Source organism: Zingiber officinale, chromosome 3A (assembly GCF_018446385.1).
Source record: "Zingiber officinale cultivar Zhangliang chromosome 3A, Zo_v1.1, whole genome shotgun sequence".
In the NCBI taxonomy this organism is placed as follows: Eukaryota; Viridiplantae; Streptophyta; class Magnoliopsida; order Zingiberales; family Zingiberaceae; genus Zingiber; species Zingiber officinale.
The window spans coordinates 37,703,857-37,730,080 of NC_055990.1; the positions used below are offsets into that span (position 1 = coordinate 37,703,857).

The 26,224-nt window shown below is 44.1% G+C and overlaps 1 protein-coding gene across 1 annotated transcript; it reads right to left on the bottom strand.

Annotated features, from left to right (window-relative positions):
• Window positions 1-3,400: 3,400 nt before the first annotated feature.
• Window positions 3,401-16,679, bottom strand: LOC122051740 (hydroxycinnamoyltransferase-like). The gene is made up of 3 exons (XM_042613000.1): window positions 16,521-16,679; window positions 15,584-16,026; window positions 3,401-4,672 (listed from the first exon to the last, which is right to left on the bottom strand). The coding sequence occupies exons 2-3, from the start codon at window positions 15,992-15,994 to the stop codon at window positions 3,755-3,757; spliced, it is 1,329 nt and encodes a 442-aa protein (XP_042468934.1). The 5' UTR covers window positions 15,995-16,026; window positions 16,521-16,679; the 3' UTR covers window positions 3,401-3,754.
• Between the last annotated feature and the right edge of the window lie 9,545 nt (window positions 16,680-26,224).

The following is a 26,224-nucleotide window of genomic DNA, read 5'->3' on the forward strand; positions in this document are numbered from 1 at the left end:
TGTCAACACCACGTGGGAGTCCATTTTTGGAAGCATATACGAGAAAGGTGTCTCAGTCGCCCCTCCGTCAATGCCAGTAACAGCTCACCAGGCCTTCATCTGATTCAGATTTCAGACAGGATCAACAAGTTCCTACATGCAATGTTATTTTAATAAGTAGTCAATCTCAATCAATTATTGATAATTAAGAGTAAAAATCTTTATATATCTCTCCACTATCAAAGAGTCATAGCATCGTCACATCAAAAGTAAAAAATCCCTATATATCTCTCCATTATAAAAAAAAAAAAAAACTCTAAACAACTCCTTTAGAAGTCTCATACTTTTCATTATATTTTACCTTTTATATAAATAAAATTTAAATTCACAAATTGCCACTCAATAATATTAATAATTAAAAATAAATTACATTACATCAAATAACCTAAGTAAAAAAATTTATTGATTTTTAAATTAAAATTAAATTTTTATTTTAATTAAAAAATAAAAATAAAAAAAGGAGGGAAGAAGTGGCTCCCAAAACTGAGAGCCAATTCTTTTCGAAATTGAGGGAGCTCCCTCTCGCCACATCCACAATGGAGCCCTTCTTGTTTACTCTCTTGGTTTATCATGCACTTTCAACTGTGTGTTTATATTTATCTCCCTCCATATCCGTGAAACCGACTCAGGAGGCACTGATGTGGCGGTTATACATTTTTTGTTTACTCTCTTGGCGATACAACCTTTAAGTTTTCTTAGTAAGGTAAATTTTCTCAATTGCTTCCTATGTTCACTTTAGCACTTTGCACTTTTATTGCATACACTCTATGTTCTCCCAACACACACTGCCATTCTACTTAGGGCTTAGTCACTCTGAATTTATGCAAGAAGAAAGAAGTAGATTTCCAATATGGACTCGTGAGAGTTCATGAAAATGCTGAGTCGATTACCTTTTATGGAGGCAAGGGAAATGAAATGCAACTTCTAGTGATAAGAGTTTCAATCTCATTGCTTTTAGCAGTTATCATCTGGAATCTAAGTGTCTCAATGTCAAAGGCTTCAACTCGTTTTTTTTTATTAAAATTTTTTAGCCCGAGTAGAACTCAATTCCTCGTTCCGCCATTGAACGCAACACATAGAAAAATCCCTAAATTTGAAAAAAAAAAAAATTCTTCAAAAAAATTTCTACCTGGCCGGTAGAGGAGTTCAGAGTAGGCAGAGCTCCTGGGGTTAGTGGTGGACTGGTAGCTAAAGCGGCGAAGTTTCTGGCGAAAAAGGAGAAGGTGGAAAACTCAAAGGCAGAGAAAAAGGGGGAGCTAGCGAAGAGAGAGATGAAGAGGGAGGACAAGATGTGGGGGTTCTCGGTGAATAGGAAGATGACTTCCTTGAGGATGGTGTAGCTCGGGCAAGCGGGCAATCGAGAGAGGAGCGAAACGTGAAGAGCAAGAAGAAGAATCAAAAAGAAATCAAGCAGGGTAGAGAGGTAGAACCGTAGAAGGAATCGAGCGGATGTGAAAACAGAGGGATTTTATTTTTTGTTTTTTTTTTCCTTCCTTCTTACTTTGTTGGATTGGGATGCCAGGCAGATGTGAAAAAAGAGAGATTTTGTTTTTTTTTTTCCTTCCTTCTCTCTTCGTTGGATTTTGATGTCATCCAAACTGTAAACTTTTAAAAAAATGTACCCCAAGCTAAATTAAAAGAAAAAATTAAATTGTAACTACAAATTTACAAAAAACAGCCTCGGGCTACAGCCCGAGTAGCGTTTCACTTGGCTTTGCCATTGAAACCAGCACCAATACCGATTTATAGAAATCAACACCATTTCTACAAATCAGCACTACCTTGGTGTTGGTTTATAGAAACCCGCATTAAGTGGTGCACTAAGACTACAAACTAATATTGATTTGTAGAAATCAGCACCAAGGTGAATCTGATTTCTACAAACTAGTACTACGGCTACAAACCAGCACCACATCTTCGTACTTGTTTGTATAAATTAGCATCATCTTAGTGTTATTTTGTAGAAATGAACATCACCTTAATGCTGTGTAGAAATTGATACCATCTTATATGGGAGGAGAGGAAAAACGAGTAATTGTGTATGCAGATGAAAGGTGCATTTTATATATATATAATCCAGTTTTTTGAACTTCGAACTAATTTGGGGATACATGACTTTGCTCCTAATTCACCGGCATTAGTCTAGGGCATAATTAATCAACCGTTAAAATATTCATCCTATTTAAGATTAAACTCTGGTCTTCTTTATTACTCTTGTAAATATTTTACTAATGGTACTATAGAATAGTTTATTCACTTATTATCGGTTGGATTGTATATTATTGTTGTGAAAATTTTATTTTATAAGTAAAATCCAACAACAAAAGAAACATTTGTTGTTGAATAAAACTCTATTTTAAAAAACATATATATATCAGAGAGACTACTCTTTTTTATTTTAAAAATATTATTATTCTAACATTCTTATAATAATTTTAGTCAAAATTCAACTAATTTACATTATATATAATAATTTTAATCAAATTATCCTATATTAAAAGTAGTTTTAAATAAAATTATTATAATAATATTTGATCAATATTAAAACAATCTTAAATAATTTGATAGTTGTGTAGAAATTTTAGAATAGGGCGTGTTTCATTTTCCCGAAAGAGACATTTTTCCCAACTAATTGATATTACAGACACCTTTTGCATGTGGTTTGTCTTCTTACGCGCCACACGAACAAGAGCATGCAGATAACTAATTAGTTGTGAATTTCAATCGCCCACGGCATTTTGCAGTATTCAGCCTCGTCGAATCATCTCGAGCTTCACGATCAGGAGGAAGATATGAGACAAGAGCATGCAATCCATATTTGTACTTGTATATCAACCTCTCATGTGTCACCTCAAATCTTTCCATGGATTATGTACTTGAAGATGTGTTTTTGTTATTTCTGTCTGAAGAAAAGTCAACTTAATCTTGACTGATTAATTTCACCTTGAACTCGGCAGAAGCTGTATCAGCAAATCCCATTTTAGAGTCGAGAGAGACTCATCAAATGCCATCATCAGAAAGAAACTGAAGCTGCATAATCCAGGATCCTATATTCTAAGTGAGAAAAAAAAGAATGACCATCTCATAACTCCCCTCATTCTATTTGGTTGGTGGCTAACTGCTCTGTTAAAAGATGGTTCAAATGGATGAGAACTTGATTACTCCTCGCTTGTTTGCAATTGGCTCAACATGCCCACTAGGCCAGTTGGTGCAAGATCAATGCCCATTATAATCACATAAAGTTCATAGATGCAGATTTCGGTACCTGAAAACATAATGTTACTTTCAAAAACCAGGAAAGGGCATTAGAATACAAACATTCAAGGTCCAAATAAGTTAAAATTATTTAGGCAACAAGTAGTGTTCTTAAACCCTGAAATAAACAGTATATAAATGATAAACAAGGTAACAATTTGCTTCAGTATTTCAAGTGATGAATGACAACCTTCAAGTATGGTTGTTGGATACTGGTACATCTGCAGTTGGTAGTTGGTACTTTGAAGTATGAATTAATGCTGAAAGTTGACATTGATTCCTTTCCTTCGGTGTAAACTTTGACCCTATACTAGTTATACAATAAAAACAACCTATTGCAGAAGAATTCATATAGCAAGAATCCATCACAGAACAACACAGACACCTTCGGAACTTCCATCCGAGGAAAAACAAAAAACAGTTCAAGTTTTGCTCCCACTACTCCAACAATCTCGTAGGTTTAGATATCATAGATGAGCTTCTGGAACTTTAGCATGTGGTCAGGCTGCAAGGAGATGGCTAATGAGAGGCTACCATCCCCAGTGGGGCTTGGCAGGACAAATGATAGACCCTCATAAGCGATGCCACCTGGACCCATGAAAATTGGCCGACCCCAACCGAAGTCGGCATCATGGATTGGTAGACGCACCCAGCTAGTGAGCCCAATGTTTGGACATCTGAATGTGTGAGCACCCCTGACCAGAGCCCCCAAATCCGGCTGCATCTCTAGGTAGTCCAATGCTGATTGCAAGTAGCTGGCATCCATCCTCGACAAAGCCTCCAGGATAGTCTTGGCTGCTGGGGAAGGACCACCCTCCGAAGAGGCCACCTCGCTTGCTGGTGCAATGGGTGTTGCTGTGAAGATCACATTCCCAAAGTAGCCTTGTGGAAGTGGTGGTTGTATTCTCTGCCGACCATCAGTTGCAATGTACATCTTGGTCATCTGGTCTGGTTGGAGGTCACGCGCTATGCATGTACACCTCCATACATGAGCAGCAAGGAGGACATATGTGCTGTAGTTACCACCTGGCGGAGCTTTAGCTTTGAGGAGGTTAAGCTGTTCTCGGGTGAGCTTGAAGATGTTGACAGCAGTGGTGGAGCTTGAGCTTTTGGCTGAGTTAATGGTTGGGGGCATGGTGTTTGAAGGGAGAGAGTCCTTCATGGAAGGAGGGGGCAGGTATTCAATGTGAGTAAAAGAGGGGTTGGGTGGGTCACGAGCACGGAGGAGGGTTCGATCGATGAATGGTTGGATAGTGATGCCTATGCCACGGGCAACATCGGACCAAGAGTTGATGAAGTGAAGGCCAGAGAAGCCATCAGCTGCATGATGTTGCATACCGACACCCAAAGCTGCACCACCACACTTGAAGTGTGTAACCTGCGTAAACAATATATAGTCACATAAGTCATGATTATCGATACAAATGGAATTACAAGTTGACAAATCATTAAAAAGTAAATAAACACAAACACAAACACAAAGTACTATGACATAAATATAATGGATAATAGAATCCTGATTATGACAAACTAGTAACAAACACAAAATGCGGGTGGGACTGGTAGATGACAATAAGAGAATCACAGCCTACAAGATTAGCCTATACAAAATATGCTTGGGGCAATGTCACAGCTTGAGATTACAACCGAGGAATGACAATTGCTGATTCAAAACATGGCAATTTCGGAAAAGCATACTTTTTAACATCTCAAAGTTCAATTACATATAGTTTGTGTACTTTAAACCTCTAAAAGAAGTAGCAGATTGAACTCATCTTATTTGAAATGTCACACTTTTTGGGTCCTAATTTGTGTTTCGGGCTTAAATTCAGGCTAAGGTCAATTTTTTAGTTTTTCTACTTCCATTAACCAAGTTTCATACATATACTTACAGCTTACATCTTACACAATTAAATATTCTACTTCATTTCAGAAAAAATAAAAAATCGAGACACACCTAAAAACTTGGAAAAAATTTTGAGAAAAAAAAAATCAAATTAAACTAACACAAAACACTTCTTGATAACTTTAATCCCTCTCAATTGTGTCAAGTACTGCATAAAACATGTCTAGACTTTGTTTCACGAGGCAATATCTCTTGGACCACTTTTTGTGGTCCAGGAGATGTGTCACTCGCATTTGCGGTCAGATCACGGCCGCAATCCGACCGCAAATGGTTGCGATCCCTTCATGGGTTCATCGTCCCCACCAAGTTATAGTTTTTATTCGGAGCGAGCGGTCGGAGGCCGCCCGGAGGACACCCTCGCTCGGCGCCCAGTAACCTGGCCACTTATCCACCATTGGAGGCCTTCGGGCGGCCTTCGGGCGGCCTTCGGGCGGCCTCCGGTCGCCCGCTCCGAACAAAAACTATAACCTGGTGGGGACGGTGAACCCAAAAAGGGATCGCAATCATTTGCGGTTGGATAGCGGCCGTGATCCGACAGCAAATGCGAGTGGCACATCCCCTGGACCACAAAAAAGTGGTCCAAGAGATCTATGCTCTTGTTTCACCACCTAGGTGCAATGATATACTGTAACATGAGATAAGTTTGTTTTCAAAACTTTAAAATTGATACTTTGATTACTCTTCTTTTGTTAATTATCTATCTTTAAACTTCTTTCCTTCCCATGTTATATGTTGTTTTATGTAGCTTTCTGATGTTATAATCCTATGTCAGGACCAGCTGCTAATCTACCAAGTGATAACATAGATTAGTCCCTTAAACTAACTACTAAAAATGTGACTCCAAGGTGAAATAAATGGTGTAAAAAAACATTCAAAGTAAAATAGAAATGAATATAAATTATAAAAAGTGAAAACTTCGAACCTTCTTTTATTAGAATACTCACCCGACCACATGAAATTGTGATAGCATGATGTCACCAATAGTTAGTTTCTATTTGCATGATGACACTATATCATTGTATGCTACTGGTGATGACTTTAGCTCATATAAGCATTATTACACTAGTCAAGTGATTCACTTCTAAATGGATTTATCGGTGATAAATTTAATGATATATTTATTGGTGATGATTAAAAGATGATAATTAAAAGTGTATTATTTTGAGATAAAATGGGTAATAAATAAAAAGGATAGTTGTTGACTTTAATTGATGATAAATAAGAGAAATGCAAATAATAATGGACTATCTATATTAAAATGAAAGATCATAAATGAGATCTTTAAAAAGATAATGAAATTTTTTATTGATCTTTTTTTCTCTTGATCTATTAATTAATATTAAATTTATGTAAAACTTTCCTATTTACCTATTCACGATTTGCACTCACTTTCTAGACTTCTTTGACCTCCAAATGCAAGTGTCATTCAGGCAGTTAAGGTGTACTGTTTACTTTTGAGGTATGCATTTTAGTTAGATTTGATGTTGTATTTTGTTTTAAGGCTATCATAGATCATGTGTGGCAAGCGAAGTTTGTATCTAGACAGACCATGCATAGCAACTATCAAAAGTAAAATTTTCTGTACATGTGAAAGCAAAGGAATAAAGAGCGTTGTTTCCCTTGTAATGCAACAAACGACCAATGCCATTATTCATCAATTGAACAAGTAAATTAAATTTTTCTAGCACATAAAACCAGACAAATCCTTAAGTTTTTTAAAAAAAAATTGTCACTAAGAGAAAAATTCTAGGCTCAGAGGACTAGTTTCAGATAAATTAAATATATACAAGAATAATTCTGACACCTGAAAAGAGAAAACCTACTTCGCCTATCAAAAAATAAATCCCATTAATAAGCAACTCTAAATAGAAACAAAATAGATCAGCTCATACTTGGTAAGCATGAACATCAGTTTCCCAAATAGCATGTGTTAGGTACCACTAGTCCCCAGTGAAGGCATAGGCAGCCAAATGGTTCAGGGATGGACTGCCAACCATCAGAGTAGTTATAATGTCTTACCCTCCACCCAATTCAGTAATGTGTTCCTCAACAATAATGCAAGGTTCTGACATAGTTGACCTTGCATCTACAATCTAAATCACTCATTTCTTGGTCTTCAACCCCCTCAGTCATTACGAGGACCATTACTGTTAGTTGAATCAAATGCGTCTATTTATCTTCTATTATCTTGAACCACAAACAGATTCAAGAAAAGGATCAAGAGTGCTTAGGACTGATTGAGAAATAACGCCTTCTTTTGGGGGGGAGTTATTTGACAAAGATTTATCACGATAAGTGAGAAGGGAAACAAGCACATTTAAAGAGTGCACTACAATGAATATGTATGCTGCATTTAGGAAAGGGCGAATCACTCTCAAACAAGAATCTATCGACTCTAAAGTTGATTGGATCATAGGGGTGAAGTAGTTCATGAGTGAAGTTTTTGGCTCATGTTCTGAATACTGCACCAAGAAAATAATAGAAGAAACATTTGAACCATTAATTCATAATCCATTTAACTTGTAGGAGAAGTAAATTACTTAGATAAGTAGGCTGAATTGGTAATGGCAGTCAACTAAATGACATTGCAAGTAATTATGGTGTTGAGAATGGCTGCTATCTAGTCATCAAGAGGCATGGTCGTGCCACCAGACACTGCCTGGGCAAGGCCGTGTCTGGATCTGAGGGTTCCCTCGGGCATGCCCAAGCATAGGCGTGCCCCATTCGGGAAAGTCAGCATGCCCAGGCATGAGCATGCCCAAGGGCACGACATGGTCATGCCCGATTCTAGAAAGGTGGCACACCCAGGCATGAGCATGCCCAGAGGCACAACATGGTTGTGCCCCATTCTGGAAAGGTGGCACGCCCAAGCATAGGCGTGCCCAAGGACACGACATTTCCGGGCCCATTCTGGAAGGTCGGCACACCTAGGCATGGACGTCCCAAGGGCACGGCCTGGCCATGCCGGAGACGCCGAGTTGAGCGACCTTTTAGATTTTACTTGGTATTTTTGGTCTGAAATATCATATATTGCTAGGGCTATATAAATAGGGGAGAGATAATTATTATAAAGAGTTCTTAGCACATCGCTAAACCACAGTAATTCTTCATCTTCTCTTCTGTCTCACTCTGTCTCAATTCTTCATCATCTTCCTCTTCGATTTCTTCTTTAGCGATTCTTCACTATTTTTGCGGTGTGATCTCAACAAGTGGTATTAGAGCCAAGGCATCATGTATGAGATCTCTTCTACGAAATTTGACATTGTAAATTTTCAACAGAACTGGAAATTTCGGATTGTGGCAAAGGAGGGTTAAAGATCTGCTGGTGTAACAGGGCATGGCGAAGGGCTAGGCGAAAAGAAACTGAAAGTGATGGAAAGGTCAAATTGGGAGGAACTACAAGCAAAGAAGATGACAACGATTAGGCTTTATCTAATGGACGACGCAATGTATCACGTTATGGACGAGGAATATCACATTATGGACGAGGAATCACCAGTGACACTTAAGTCATTACATGTCCAAATTTTTAACGAACAAACTCTATATTAAGCAAAAAAATTGTCCACACTTAAGATGTCAGAAGGCACTAATCTGAGCTAACATATCAACATTTTCAACCAAATCGTAAGTCATCTAAAACTAGTTGATGTGGAGATAGAAGATGAAGACAAGGCGCTGATATTGTTGAATTCTCTACCATCGTCTCCTACGTACGAGAATTTGGTTACAACTCTAATGTAGGGAAAGAAAACCCTCAAGCTAAAGGAGGGCACAAGTGCGCTATTGGATTTTCATCAACAGAAGAAAGCTAGCGGTGAGAATTTGCAAGGTGAAGGACTTATGATGAGAAGTAACCAACAACGTGGGAGGAGCAAGACTCGATATGGGTCGGGCAATGAAAATAAAGTCAAATCTAAATCGAGAAAGAAGAAGATGATCATGTACTACAAGTACGGGATAAAAGGTCATATCAAGAGAGATTGTGCAGAGAGTAAGAAAGCCAATGCAAGAGTAAAGATGGTTCATTGAAGTATGCAAACATAATGGAAGAAGAAAATTTAGAGAGTGGTGATGTGATATGTTTTCAATTTCATCAAGCTGAAAGCGATCGACAGAATCTTGGATCTTGGATCTTGGATTCAGTATGTTCCTATCACAAGATGCCTAACAAGGTTGGTTTGACACCTACAAGTTGGTGAATTCAGGTTTATGATGGATAACGATGCATCCTACACCATTATTGAAATAGGGAATGTTAGAATCAAGATGTTTAATGGTGTGATCAGCATGTTGGGTGATGTTAGACATGTGCCAAATCTGATGAAGAACCCGATTTCATTGGGCACGCTGGATGATAGCGGTTGCTATTACAAGTCTGTGGTTAGTAAAGGTGCTCTAACGGTGATGAAAGCACATAAACTAGTAGGAAACACATACAGATTGTTGGGGACTACAATTGCAAGTGGAGATGTCGCTATAGATAAGGCAGTCTTGTAGCATATACGACTGGGTCACATGAGTGAGAGTGGGATACTAGAGCTTCATAAACGAAATTTATTAAAGGGTGTCAAAATATGAAAACTTGAGTTTTGCAAGTACTGTATTATAGGAAAACAAAGCAGAGTGCAGTTTAAGACAGTCCCACACACAAGACGGAGGGAATTCTACACTATGTTTATGCGGATCTCTCGACCAGCCAATGTAGCATCTCCTAAAGGACAAGTATAATTTTTGTGTTTCATTAACGACTACTCACAAAAACTTTCTCAATGTTAAAGTTTTGAAAAACTGAAGTACAGAACTGACGGGAAGAAAGATCAAATGCCTTAGGTTGAATAATGGTACTAAGTACACAGATTCAAAATTCCAAGAATTTTGTGAGGAACATAGAATCAAGAGACACTTCGTAAGACACCACAGCAAAATGATGTAGCAGAAAGGATGAATAGGGTATAATCGAGAAAGCTCGATGTCTCAAGTTGATTATACCATATTCATCCTTTCTGCTACATCGTTTTGCTGGAGACAAGAGCAAATGTACAATCAAGCCACCTATAAGGTATGGTTTTGAGGACTTGGTTTGCTTATGCACTTATCACTAGCAGCGGAGATCCTACTACATTTTAGGAAGCATAGTTCAGAAAAGGACAAGTGGATGGGTACTATGGTAGAGGAGATAGAGTCATTGCATAAGAACCAAACATGGAATCTAGTGGAGTTTCTTGAAGGAAGAGGGCTATAGGATGCAAGTGGGTGTACAAGAAGAAAGAAACCCTTTTAGAAAAGGAGAAATTTAAGGCACAACTAGTCGTGAAGGGTTACTCACAGAGAAAGAGATTGACTATGATGAGATATTTTTTTCGGTGGTTAGACATACATCTATCAGGGTGGTGTTGTCCTTGTAGCACATCATGATTTGCAGTTGGAGCAAATGGATATGAAGATGGTGTTTCTTCATGGTGATTTGGGGGAGTAGATTTACATGTCACAACTACAAGGTTTTAGTCAGCTTAGGGAAGAGCACTTAGTCTGTAAATTGAAAAAGTCATTTTATGGGTTCAAGCAATCTCCAAGACAGCGGTACACAATATGTGAGTATGACTGCTACATTTACGTGAGGAGTCTTGATGATGATTCACTCATCTTCTTGTTACTATATGTGGATGATATGCTGACGCGAAGAGAATGAAGGAGGTCATTAAATTAAAGAACCTACTAAACAAGGAATTGACATGAAGGATTTGGGTGTAGCCAAGAAGATTTTTAGTACAGAGATACATAGAGACAGACTCTAGAAGATTATGGCTATCTCAGCGGAGCTATGTTGAGAAGGTATTGGACAGATTCAACATGGGTAATGCAAAATTTGTAAGTACACCTCTGGCGCATCATTTCAAATTGTCTCTTACAAAGTGACCAAGGATGGATGAAGAGATCCAAGACATGTCAAAGGTTCCTATGCAGTGCAGTTGGTTGTCTAATATATGTCATGATTTACACAAGACCTGATTTGGCGCGAGTTGTTAGTACGGTGAGCAAATTTCTTTCAAATCTTGGTCGACAACATTGGGATATAGTCAAGTGGATTTTTAGATACTCGAGGAATACTATAGATTATAGCATTGAGTTCAGTAGACAAGGTAATCCTTCAGTTACATGATATATAGATGCAAGCTATGCAGGAGATATACATGACAGAAGGTCTACTATGAGGTACGTGTTCAGTATGGCGGAAGGACATATTTGTTGGAAGTTCATAATACAACTTCTAGTTGCATTGTCCACTATTGAGTCAAAGTATATAACAGTAGTTGAAGCATGCGATGAAACATTATGGCTTACAAGTTTGGTCAGTAATTAGGTGTTCAACAAGATGGAGTCAAGTCGTATTGCGATAGCCAGAGTATAATCTATTTGGTGAAAATTGATTGTATCATGATAAGACCAAGCGTATTAATGTGAGGTTTCACAGAATCTGGGAGCTGATTTTTTCAAGGGAAATACTACTTGAGAAGGTCCACGCTTTTGAAAACATTGCAAATATATTGACAAAGTCAATTACCACATAGAAGTTCAAGCATTGCTTGAACTTGATCCATTTCTCTAGTTGCTAGAGGGAGGCAGCCCAGACTAGGCATTCCAAGTGGAGTTCACTCGTGGTTCTCCAAAGGAGTAGATACTCGCTAAGGTGGAGATTGTTAGGATGATTCATATCTAGTGATCAAGAGGCACGACCATGAATGACCTGACCGTGTCCGAATTTGACGGCATGGGCGTGCCCAGGGGCGCGGCATGGGCGTGCCCAGGGGCGCGGCATGGGCGTGCCCAGGGGCGCGGCATGGGCGTGCCCAGGGGCGCGGCATGGGCGTGCCCAGGGGCGCGGCATGGGCGTGCCCAGGGGCGCGGCATGGGCGTGCCCAGGGGCGCGGCATGGGCGTGCCCAGGGGCGCGGCATGGGCGTGCCCAGGGGCACGGCATGGGCGTGCCTTATTCTGGAAAGGTGGCATGCCCTGGCACAAGCATACATTCGGGAACGACTAGTCATGCCCCATTCTGGAAAGTCGGCATGCCCAAGCACGAGTGTGCCCCATTCTGGAAAGTCGACACGCCCGTGCCCCGTGCCTGAGATACTGAGTTGAGCGGTTTTTTAGGTTTTACTTGGTATTTTTATCTCAAATACCATGTGTTGATAGGGTTGTATAAATAGGATCATTATAACCCTAATGCACTATTTACTCGGAGGTGTGGATTGTGGAAGGAAAGAAATAAATCCCTATTGGGAGGGAAAAGAAAGGACAAGGTAAGAAAAGATGGGAAAAGAACCCCTAGCAATGGAAGACGAAATGAAAGAAACATAAGGAAGGTCATGGTGTGGAATAGCACCAACCTCTGCATTTTCTACCGCTGCAGCTTCCTCGGTTACCAGGACACTCTTTGCGAGTTCTACCGCGATTGCGATGTCTACGGCAGCATCGACTTCACTTTGGACAATGCTATCGCCATCTTTCAGAACTACAACCTCTATGCGTGCCTCCCTCTCCACGATCAATCTAATGTCGTCATAGCACAAGGCTGCACCATGCCGGAATAGTCCACAGGGATCACCATCTACAACTGCATAGTGCGCGCCATCTCTGTGGAAAGTCTACTTGTGCACAGTGGTCATGCAGTCCTTCATAAACGACGCGGTGGATCCTGTGGAGTGGCTAGAGTGGAGTGGTGCCTTTGCGCTCTACATGCTCTACTACGGCGAGTTCCAAAAACTACAGTCCCAGCGCCGACACCATCGGGCGGGTAAAGTGGCCCGACTTCAACCTCATAAACTCCATGGATGCCTACAACTTCACTCTCTTTAACTTCACTTCCACCAACGCATGGATGTCTGCTCAATTCTTTGCAGCAATGACTTCTTATAGAACATTTGATTCCTGAAATTGATGGAGAAATTGGATTGCTAATTATGAGAAATTAAGAATCTTGGAATCGCCATTAACCACCTAATACAGTAGATCCTCAAACTGCTCTCCGCCTTTAGTTTTTTCTGAACAAATTTCTCTAATTGATAAAACTTGAAAATCTTCCCTCCCAAAGAAAAGGAATCAGACGAAGGTAGATTAAGAGCAAATAAAACTTGAGTCAATCGATGAAGTTTGCAACCATGTCTGCGTTCCAGGAGTTTGGGTTTGTGTTGGAGTGGTGGACAGCCGAGAAGGCTCAAAAGAGGATGAAACGCCTCATGATCACCGGCGCCGACGACTCTGTGGTGCTTATCCTTCCATTGCCATAGAGGCCAACGCACGCAAGACATGTCAAGGAAGGAAGGAAATGTGTTCCACCTCATTTTGGATGGATGAAATTATGTTCACAAATGGATCAGCGGATGGATTTATAAATCCATCCGTCTGTTATTTTATAACAAGTAACAAGGGAAAGGATATAAAATCCATTCTCTTTTGTGAAATAAACGGAGAAAAGTTTTCCACGCGGAAAACTTTCTTTAGTTTTTGAATCTGTCTTCTCAAGTAAACAGAGCATAAAAGGGGAGAGATAATTCTAATAAAGAGTTCTTGGCCGTCTTGTGGAGTAGGCACATCGCCAAACCACGATATTTCTTAGTCTTCTCTTATCTCTTGCTCTCTCTCGATTCTTCTTCTTCCTCCTCTTCGATTTCTTCTTCGGCAGTTCTTCGTTATTGTTGCAGCGCAATCTCAACAATTGGTTTGGTAGGCCGTACATTTTACATGCAGTCCACATTCACATCCATGTATGATGAGAATATATGAGATGCCCATATCTCTTGCCAACCAAGGAGGTTCACCATGTGTGTGTTTCTAAAACTTTCTTATTTAAAGAGTTCAGCCTAATTAAGAGATCCTTATCAAGAAATAAATTGCTCCTCCTGAAATGTCAACAACTTGAAAGTTACTTTGAGCAGAAAAGTATATGGCCCTTTAAGATCTTAGAATAAAAGGAAAACAGGGAGTTCACAGTGACAGCCCCATCTAACTTCACCAAAATTGACATCTGACCTAATCTACAACAACCACACAAAAACAAGTTATTTCTTATAAATCACTTTATCTATAAGCACCAATCTTTAAACATACATATAACCTAACATTTTGAGACTTTTAAATATTGGACAACAGGATAACCACCATTCTTAAACACTCCTTTTAAGACCAAACTGGTATAATTATATACCTAAACATCAGCCAAACAAATTAGACAAGTTACGCATGTCCATTTTAATTAATATAAACTTTATCATTTTTCATTATCAGAGATGACAGTATCTTAAAATGATATATATCACTATTATTTTGATCCAACTAAACATGGGTAAATACATGATTTCAAGTATTGATGTATATTAGCTGACAAACTGAAATATAACAATTTAGTCGCCAACCAATAGCAATTCTATGTTAGTATGAGTAAATCTCAATGTATTCAATTTCTTTTCCTATAACTCAATTCAATTTTGTTTGTCAGTCATAAGAAGATAAAACACTAAAAAGAGAGGAAGGAAGAAGAGGGAAAACACCAATGGGTAATATTGCCAAGACAAGAAGAATTCTCTTCCTATAACATATCCTTTGACTTCAATCGTTAATCAAGGAAGGAGATGAATCACTAGAAAGTGAGGATAGGATAAGAAGTGACACATCAACCAAAGCACCAGTAGTAGTAACGAGAAGTGATGCCATAGTTGGTTTAATTAAGTCCTCTTCATGTCCTTAACAATAAATGTTGTTCAATTTCAACTGTGTCAATCCAAATTCAACTCTAAGTTTAATCAAGATATATTTATGCATTCATGGAGAGATCAATTTCAATACTAAATATCCTATGAACAATATTTAATATGAATGTTAGAAATTTGTGAAATGAATCTTAGTAGAATGCCGTAACAACAGATGCGCTTATTCGATGCACAATATTTATTTTGGTATAAGAAGGAATAATCTTAGCCGAGATACTTATTATATTTTAGAATTACTATAGCTTTGTATTTAGAGGTAAAGAAGCTTTTTTTAAGTGTAAGAGGACTAAAAAATAAACTCTTAAAGTAGAATGAGGCACACGGATTGCAACACAATGTTACAATATTGCACTGAAATCCTCCTATGTGAGACTAAAATGCAACATGAATAATACATTGAATAATGGTTAACATACTGACTATAAATTTTAAGAAATGAAAGGATAGATTTAATTTTTTTTTCTAAAAAAAAAAATAAAGCTACAAAGTATCAACAGGAAATTTAGGAGGATATTAGCAACGGAGACTATGACAAAAATTGGATCACAAGGTGTCACAAAAAAATAACAAACTCGAAGGTAAATTAAAAGAATTCAGCAGAATGCGGTAAGTACCTGGAGGACCAACAGCGGGAAGGCGGAGATGTCTTCGGTATAGTCTACCTTTGGGATGAGCTGCTTCAGCTCCATGGTGGGTGCGAAGTCGCCGAAGTCATCCACCGTAGCCTCGGCATCCGCCTCCACAAACAGAACCCCCTCGCCGTTGCAATCGATCTCAATCCGTCCGTCCTCATCACGAGCCAACCGCCCAGCCATGGGGTAGAAGGGCACCAGCGCTCGGGCCAACGCGTCGCGCATCATCTCCGCGTCAAAGAAGTTCGCCGATCCAACCGGACGATAGAAGTACACGCTCGGCGTGTGGAACCGCGGCACCACCAGATCCAGGTTGGAGTTCCACAGCCTTCGCTGCGGCGTCGGCTCCACCGGCCTCACCATCGTCGATCGCCGCACGTTGATCACCACCATGGCTACAATCAAGATTTCTCTTCACGCGCCTTCTACGAATACCCAAAAGGTAGACCGGATCGTCATGTCAGAACCGTTCAGTGATCACCACCAAGAACATACACATCATGACTTCAACACGCAAACTAATCTCCCTTTACTTTATCCACAAGAAGCACAATTCCTCGATACCGACGCAAGATCCGGCGACGAACGCCGAGGAAAACCCCAATTTTTTTATCTTTGATAAAAAAAAATAAGCTAAATTTTGCCAAAAAAAAAGAACGAATACAAAGGGGGAAAAACATATATAAACCTACAGGACCATCGTCCAATCAGCAAAAGAGAATGGTAGAACAAAATCTCACTTCCGCAGCCTAGATTTTAAGCTGAAAAACCATTCGTTCCTTGGGAAAAAAAACAAATCTTATGCTAAAAACAGACAATACCACCCGAAAAAGCAAACCGTAGATTCATTCTCCCTAAAACAAGAAGAAGAAGAACCAAAAAAATTTCCAAACCAACACGATTAAAGGGCAAAAATCACCTGTGCCCTGCAGAGGTGAGAGGAAGAAGATAAAGCTAAAGCGGATCAATTCAAACAGCTCAACGAAGCGAGCTGGGTTTCAGAGCGGATCAAGGGACCCTTAAATACCCAAAAAAAAGGAGGACCGGAGAAACACGATCGAGCGCGCCGAAGAGACGGCGAGAGTGGGTGCGGTTGGTTGGTGGACGAGCCGAAGCGACCGACTCTGCGTCACTACTCGAGACGCGATCCGGATAACGAATTAACGATGCCATCGCGTGGCCGAGATCTGCAACCGAGTCTCGAGTCGTGAGTTAAGTCGGAGAAGCTGAAAGGTCAGCGTTGTGAGTTGGTGGGCGATGGCGACCGGATTGGGCAAATGATTAAAATTATTCGAACCCTACCCGATACCGGTTGCCCATGGACGTCCAGGTATGCGTTTTTGCCAAGGCGGTGGTTGCGGTGGGTGGGAAATGGGGGCGGTGGAACCTGACAAGGAACAATTAGCAGGAATCGGCCAGATCTCATTTGACGAGCCGGTCCATTTCCGAAACATTAGATCGGATCACACGACACGATGATGTGTCACTTTGACTGTTTCTTCAAATAGCGACGGCTCCGAATTTGGACCGCTCACTAAAATTGACCAGGGTGGGTCTGGCTTGCATATATTGAAACACTTAAACCAACGCAAACCCAACTCCTCAGTTCTCACCCACCACCACCAACACCACCACCCACGTCGAGGGTCTGGAAGTGGATTAGATAAACGAAGAAATCTAAAAATAGAATTATTGGCGACGCGAACTTGTTCACGATCTTCTAGGAGGATTCCGCTAAAACGTCAACCTTCAGAGAAAAAAAATGCAGATAATTTTTGGTTCGGCACAAACTCATTAACGAATATATTATTTATAATATTATATTCGGCATGCTTTAAAATTAGTCAAAACATTCTAAAGTCTTAGTTTATTTATAATAAACTTTACCAACTTTGTAATTTTAAATATGCTTCTATTACATAAACGTGTCTAGAAACCATTTATATTTGATATGAGAAAATTATTTAATATTAATATGTGGTGATTATTTTTACTTCTAAAATAAATCAATTTAAAATTTATTGTTTTAAAAGCCTGCAGAATATTAAATTAGAATTATGGAAAAAAAATAATATTTTTATTCCACTAAGTGATATAACATTTCAGAAGTTTTTAAAATAACTTATTTTGCAGTTTGTCAAAATATAATTTTTTTAATAAATGATTGAACGACACCAATAACTAAAATATTAAAATTTTCTTTTGTTTTTTGTTTTTTGTTTTTGTTTTTTGTTTTTTTTTTTTTTTGGAATGTGCTAAAATCAAAACGGTACAAATACTACATAATCCGGTGGTAAGGACGGGGGACCCATCCAGGAGGAGGTCAGTGACACGTAGGAGTCAAAGGTCAAGAGGGTCGACCCTAAGGTCCTGCCGAGCGGAATCTCCCAGGCCGGACGAAAGACAACTCGACCACAGGTCGGGTTTCCAACGCAAGGTAAAGGAGTTTCTGTGCCGAGCGGCCAAGTCGCCCGACTGAGTCGCAAATCAAGGTGGCGCAATCTCATCCGAGCACATGACCGGAGGCCTTCCCGCTCGGTCTGATACACTCACATCCCCGCGCGCCTGAAGCGTCGGGCGGTCGGCCCGCCCAGCCCAGGAATAGACGAAAGACAAAAAAAAGGACAAAAGGGACAGCTGGGGAGATCGGCTTAGAGACAGCTGCCGCCGACAATCGGCATAGTCGACGGTCAGGCCGTACACAGAATCGTACGATGGAAGTTTTCACTGTCCCGTCAAGGATATGCTCGGACGGTTGTGGAATGACGTCAGACATGCTTTTTCTGACATCCATGTTTGAGGTATGTTTGGGGAAGCGTGCACGCCTCAAGAAGCGTGCACGCACCTCCCCGAGGTCCTATATAAGGACCCTTAAGCTTCAACGGAGGTATGCAATCATCGACACTGTAGCTACAGTTCTCATTATCTTGCTCCAGCTTCCTTCTCGCCTGACTTGAGCGTCGGAGGATCGTTGCCGGGAACCCCTTCCCGGCCCGACTTTGTTGCAGGTTCGCCGGAGGTCCACCTCATCCCAACTTCTACACGAAGCCAGCCGAGAGCGCCACGTCCCCAGCTTTCATCAACTCATAGTTCGGACAGGATCAAATTGACGCCGTCTGTGGGAACGCACCTGAATCCGAGCAGAGAAGATGGAAGAAGTTGGACGCCAACTCATGGTGACGCTCTCACCCGAAGAACTCGACACGTTCATCCAAGCGCGAGCGGCTAAGATTGTGGAGCAACAGCAGAAGGCTCAAGCCGAGCGGATAGCACAACAGGCGACGTCGGCTTCGGGCGGCCGAGCGACCCCGAAAGACCGACCGGAGCAGCTTTCGATATGGGGGTAGAACAAAGGTCTGACCGACACTCAAGTGGAAGCACCGCCCGCCCCGATAGCATTCCATCGGGCTTTGTTCCAGACACCATCAGAAGTCGTGCAGGTCAACCTCGACCGGGGGTCTTCATCCGACGAGGCACCTATCCATGACATCCGGAAGGGCAAGGCACCCCGAACGGAGTCATCCCCCGAGCGGATCAACCGTCAATTTTCTGAGCCATCTTGAGAGACCCACTACCGAGGCACTACATGCCCCCGGCAATCGAAGAATACAACGGGACCAGCGACCCGGATAACCATCTGGGTAAGTTCGATAACACTGCCACACTACATCAATATACAGATGGTGTAAAGTACCGAGTGTTCCTCACCACCCTTTCGGGATCGGCGCAACGGTGGTTCCGAAGGCTGCCAGATGGATCGATCACCAATTTTAAGGAGTTTCGAACGACTTTCCTCCATCATTTCGCGAGCAGCAGGCGATACCAGAAGATCAGCGTTAGTCTGTTCGCCATCAAACAAGGCTCGAGGGAATCGCTCCGAACTTACATCCAACGCTTCAACCAGGTGGCCATGGACATCTCGACGGTCACCTCGGAGACCATGATGAACGCGTTCACGCAAGGGCTCGTGGACAATGACTTCTTCCGATCGCTCATCCGAAAGTCACCCCACAGCTATGACCACATGCTGAACAAGGCCAATGAATACATCAACGTGGAGGAAGCCCAGGCGGCGAGGAGAAAAGAAGTGTCGTCCGAGCCACCGGCAACCGCCGAGCGGAAGCCCCCAGCCATCCACCAACCACCGAGGAGACCTCGGGCCTAGGGAGCAAGGCCATACCACGAACCCCGGCCGTACACGGTCTAGCATGTAGCAGCCGATCGACCTAAACCGAAGGGAAAGGTATGGACTCTCATGTTCTGTTCGCTTCACCAGTCAGCCACCCACAACACCCGAGATTGTTGAAGCCTTCCGCCGATCGCTCACCCCATGCCCTGAAGCTATCGCCGTCGATCCCCTTCACCCGATCGTAGACACCGACACCAGGATACCGAATGGCGTGGGGCTAGGGAATCGCCCGAGCGGCATCAGCAACCGAGGGTCAATCACCAAGCTTCGCAAGAGCGAGCAAGACCTTCTGCTCGGGAGGAAGAGAATAGAAGCAACGCAGCTCGAGGCAAAATCAACATCATCGCCGGTGGCCCCCACAAGAGGAGATTCGAACAGGGCCAGAAAGTCACACGCTCGGCAGCTCAAGATCCACGCGGTCGGCTGCAGCCAGGAGCAGGCGAGCGGGCCCGAGATCAGCTTCGGGCCCCGGGACCTCGAGGGAGTCGAAGTCCCCCACGATGATGCCCTCATCATCTGAGCAATAATAGCTAATTACACTATTCACCGCATATTTATTGATACAGGCAGCTCGATCAATATCATTTTCAAGAAGGCGTTCGATCAACTTCAAATTGACCGAGCCGAGCTACTGCCAATGACGACTCCGTTATACGGGTTCACGGGCAATGAGGTCCTCCCAATCGGCCAGACCAGACTGGCTATCTCACTAGGAGAGGAGCCACTCAGGAGAATGCGGACCACTAATTTTATCGTGGTTGATGCCCCTTCCGCATACAATGTGATCCTGGGCGGCCGACTCTCAACGAGTTCCGAGCGGTCGTCTCAACATTTTGTCAAAAGATAAAATTTCTCGTCGAAGATCAAGTGGGGGAAGTCCGAGGAGACCAGTTGGCAGCCCGGCGATGTTATGTGGAAATGGTTCGAGTCGATGCAAAGGCCGCTCGGAAAGCTCCACGGATCGAGGTAAATGCTATAACTGAAAAGCTACCTTCCTTGGTTTATGAAGAAAAGGAAGAGGTACAAATCCACCCTGCCCGACCAGACTCCACTACGTTCATAGCATCCGACCTGGAGGCGAGCCAAAAGGAGAGGCTGGTCAAATGCCTCCAACAGAACTGCGACGTCTTCGCTTGGTCGACTCACGAGTTGCCGGGAGTCTCGCCGAGCATAGCGCAGCACGAGCTTCATGTTCGGCCGGACGCTCGGCCGGTGAAGCAGAGGAAGAGGGACTTCAGTGCCGAACAGAATATCATCATCCGAGCTGAAGTCGAGAAGCTCCTACAGGTCGGCCATATACGAGAGGTGCAATTCCCAAGTTGGCTCGCAAATGTGGTGCTAGTCTCCAAGCCAGGCAACAAATGGAGAGTCTGCATCGACTTCCATGACCTGAATAAAGCGTGCCCGAAGGATTTCTGCCCTCTGCCTCGAATCGACCAACTAGTAGAATCTACCGCTGGGTGCGAGATAATATGCATGCTGGATGCATATCAGGGCTACCACCAAGTGCCGCTCGCCCGGGAAGATCAGGAAAAAGTGAGCTTCGTTACTGCTGACGGGACTTACTGTTACAACGTAATGTCGTTCGGGCTGAAGAACGCTGGGTCTACATACCAAAGGCTAATGAACAAAGTGTTCCGGGAGCAGATCGGGTGCAACCTGGAAGTATACGTGGATGATATACTTATTAAATCTTTCCGGGCGGTGGATCTTTATGCAGATATAGACGAAACCTGCCGAACGCTGAGGAAGTACGGAGTCAAGCTGACCCCCCAAAAGTGTTTGTTCGGGGCAAAAGGCAGACGCTTCCTCGGTTACATCGTGACCAAGCAGGGTATAGAGGCGAACCTTAGCAAGGTGAAAGCGCTACAAGATATGTCGCCTCCCAAAAACCTGAGGGAAGTGCAGCGTCTTACCGGTCGGATAACGGCGTTATCGCGATTCATCTCCAGAACGACCGACCGGAGCCTACCTTTCTTCAAGATCCTGCATAGAGCTACCAAGTTTCAGTGGGACGGGGAGTGTGATCGGGTGTTTGAAGACTTGAAAGCCTATCTTAATTCGTTACCTGTACTGGCTAAGCCGAACATAGGCGAGCCGCTCCGTATATACTTGTCATCAACCGAGCATGCTGTTGGCTCGGCGTTGGTGAAAGAGGACGGGGAAGAGCAGCCCGTGTATTTCCTTAGCAACATTTTAAAAGACGCTGAGTCCCGCTATACCGGTCTCCAGAAACTCGCTTTCGCGCTGGTCTTGGCCGCACGGAGGCTCCGCCCTTATTTCTTAGCACATACGATCATCGTCATGACGAACAGCCCGCTGGGAAGAGTGCTCGTAAATCTAGAAGCATCCGGGCGGCTCATCAAGTGGACAACGGAGCTCAGTGAATTTGACATCCAATATCAACCTCGCTCGGCGATTAAGTCGTAGTCCTTGGCGGATTTCGTAACGGAGGTATAGAATCCCGAGCCCGAAGCTTTATGAAGAGTATTTGTAGACGGATCATCCAATCGGCTCAGAAGTGGGATTGGTATCTTGCTACTTTCTCCTCAGGAAGAGCGGATGCATCTGTCTGTCCGGTTGGACTATCGAGCAACAAATAATGAAGCAGAGTATGAAGCCCTCATAGCTGGCTTGCAGGCCTCCCGGCATGTAGGGGCCGACCGAGTAATCCTTTACTCGGATTCTCAGCTTGTCGCCCAGCAGCTCTCAGGCACTTTTGAGATAAATAATGAGAGGCTCAAGCTCTACGCGGAAGCCTTCGAAAAGCTTAAACCCAACTTCAGGGAGGTAGTCATACAGAAGATACCCCAAACGGAGAATCAGGCGGCGGACGAATTAGCTAAACTTGCAAGCTCGATAACACCGGTGGTGATCCAGCAACCGATCGAGCAAGTATCCTTGGTGGCTCATATCGACAAGATAGAAGGCCTCACATTCCCGGGTGACTGGAAAACGGCCGTAGTCGAATTCCTACGATCGGGAGCCACGCCATCCGATCGGGGCGAGGCCCAGTTGTTAAGAAGAAGAGCCGGTCGATTCACCCTTATCGGGGATCAGCTCTACAAAAAGGCTTTTTCTCGACTGTTGCTGAAATGCGTCTGCTCGGAAGACACAAAATATATACTGGAGGAAGTGCAGCAGGGGACTTGTGGGGGACACCCGGGCGGTTGATCATTGGCGAGGAAGATTCTGCTAGCCGGGTACTTTTGGCCCACCCTACACGAGGATGTCGGGCGGACCGTCGTTGCTTGTTTGTCTTGCTAGAAGTACCACAGCTTCTCTCATCGGCCAGCGGAGGAGATGAAGACATGTACAGTGTCCTGCCCGTTCGATCAGTGGGGCATGAACATCGTGGGACCTTTCCCCATGGCGATCGGACAGCGGAAGTTCCTACTAGTGGCGGTCGACTATTTCTCCAAGTGGGTCGAGACCGAATCGCTGGCAAAGATAACTGAGCAGATGGTCAAGAAGTTCACCTGGCAACATATAATATGTTGGTTCGGCGTTCCTCGTAGGCTCGTGTATGATAACGGGCGACAGTTCGTCGGTCAGCAGCTCAGAGAGTGGTGTGCGGGGTATGACATCGAGCAGCATTTCACTTCCGTGGCATATCCTCAGAGCAACGGTCAAGCCGAAGTAGCCAACCGGGAAATCCTTCGAATTCTTCGTGTTCGGCTCGATCATATCGGGGGAAGTTGGATGGACGAGGTGCCGGGCGTACTCTGGGTGATTTGAACGACCCTAAAGGAAGGAACGGGTGTTACTCCGTTCCACTTGGTATACGGAGGAGAGGCAGTCGTCCCGGTCGAAGTGGGCGTAGAGTCCGATCGAGTCCAGAACTACGACGAAGACAATGCCGAGCGGAGATTACTCGAACTAGACCTGGTGGACAAGGCGTGAGCCAAAGCAGTCGTCCAACTAATGGCGTACCGATAGAGGATGAAGCAGAACTACAACAGGCGAGTAATTCCCAGAGCATTCCAGGTCGGCGACCTGGTGTGGAAGAAGGTGAAACCGGTCGGCGATGTAAGCAAGCTGGAGGCCCCCTGGGCAGGGCCTTTCAAGTCATCGAGAAGCTCCGATCGGGCGCCTACTACCTGGAAGATGGGGACGGACGGTGGCTAGAGCGACCATGGAACGCAAATCATCTCCAGCCGTACGGAGCTGGGTGAAAGGTACGCCAGTGTAATGCATTTCATGTATGCCCCGTTCGTCTGTATCCTTTAGTTGCTGGAGTAAAGATTAGAAAAAAGGCAAAGGGTATGAGCCATGTGCGCTGAACGGCGAACCCCCATGAAAACTGTCGAGCGACAATGTTAAACTCTAGAGTGGGACTGGCGACTATAAACTCCCCGACCCGAAGACCGTCGAGCGGCGACGTTAAACTCTAGAGTAGGACCAGCGACTATAAACCCCCCGACCCGAACACTGTCAAGCGGCGACGTTAAACTCTAGGGTCGAAGCGGCGACCATAAATACCCCGCTCGGAAGACCGTCGAGCGGCGATGTTAAACTCTATGGTCGAAGTGGCGACCATAAATACCCCGCTCGGAAGACCGTTGAGCGGCGACGTTAAACTCTAGGGTTGAAGCGGCAACCATAAATACCCCGCTTGGAAGACCGTCGAGCGGCGACGTTAAACTCTAGGGTCAAAGCGGCGACCATAAATATCCCGTTCGGAAGACCGTTGAGCGGCGACGTTAAATCCTAAAGTCGGACCGGTGACTATAACCCCCCCCCCGGTCTGAAGATCACCCAAAGGCAACATTGAAACACAACAGCTAACAAGAGACGAGCGGTGATCATTAAAAGTCAGGAGGAAATCAACACAGCCCACTCGGGATACACGATTATCTATGTTAGACCAGAAAGAGTAAACCGGCAAAGCGCGAGAAAACTTTCATAAAACAAAAGGGGAAGTTCGCCGATCGAGCGGTATAACTACAAAAACACTTTATTCTAGAAAGTCAAAAACATCCTTTGGCACAGTGGTAAGAAGGGGAGCATGCTCGCGGACGGGAATTAGGAAGGACTCCGGAAGATGATCCTTTGCCTTTAAATAATCCGTCGTGGCTATAATAGCCAACTCGAAGGCATGGACGAGCCGATCGCAGACCTTCTGAACGAACTCATCCGAGCAGATGTACTTCTGCCTCAGTATGGCGAACTAGCTTGGCTCAGCCTCCTGATACTCCTTGAGAACAGAGCGAGAGGCCTCAAGGGCCTCCTGCAGGGTCTTCAGCTTGTCCTTGAGAGCCGCCACCTCGACCGAACGACCCTTCTTCTCGCCGTTCAGCAGATCCACCGACTCCTTTACCCGCTGTTCCAAGGCACGGGCCTCCACATTCTTCGCTTCCAGATCAGCGATAGCGTTATTCTTCCGAGTGGTCGCGAGTTCTATCTTACGATCACAAGTTTTGACCTGCTTTTCGAGCTTGCCCAGCATGTACGCCTAGTCGGCCGTCTTCTTCCGCTCGGCCTCTAGCAGCTCCTTGGTCTTGGCTAGTTCCTTCTGCAACTCGGCATATGAAGGGCCCTGAGAAGAGGATGGCCCGCCAGAAGTCTTGAGATGCGTCAGCTCTTCTTCCAGCATCGCCAGACGAGCGGCAACCGCTACGTCTTCCACCTAATGCTAACGAAAAAGGAGCTTTTTAGTGTCGAACGGGGAGGCGATGCAAAGAAGTTTGGGTGGACAGAAGACTTACGCCGGTGGCATGCTGCATGTGACTGTTAGCTAGCAGACCGGGAGGCATTACGGCAATGCGAGCTCAGACATCCGCCCATACCTCGACGAGCGGCCCCCGGATGGCGATCATGTGCTCAGGGGTCGTGGGTCGATTCGACTCCGCCAGGTAATCCTCGGTAGGAAGATGCAAAGTGGCCTTAATGGTGCGACGCCTGCCCGACGTCATGTGAGCGGACGCGGAGGGATCAGATGCTGGGGCGGACGGCGCGGAAAGTATGGCCGAGCGGCGAGGCCTCTTAGACACCGGAGGCAAGGAGCGGACCGGCTGAACCACGATGGGATCTGCCGGTAATTCCAGCTGGGAGGGGGTCCGGTCGGAAGAGAGGGCCTCAACAGATGGCACCTGCCCTCTCGGAGAAGGAACACCCGCTAGCTCAGACACTTGTTTCACGGAAGTGGCCGAACGCAGGGGTGCCTCCATCCTGCGTCTCTTCCGGTTGAGGGGGAGATCATCTTCCGGTTCGGAATCGTCGGCGGTCAGACCCCTGTTGGTGGTTGCTTCGCCCGTCACCTCCATAGGGGTGGTCTGAGCGGTCGACTCCCCAGCGTCTGCTTCGCTCTCACCTTCGTGAGAGCCGACCGGAGCGATGTTCAGCTGCTCCATTTCCTTGGCTGCTGCTGCCTCAATTGCTGCCGCCTTCTTCTTCAGGATATCGAACAGGACGGACTCCATTACAATGTTAGC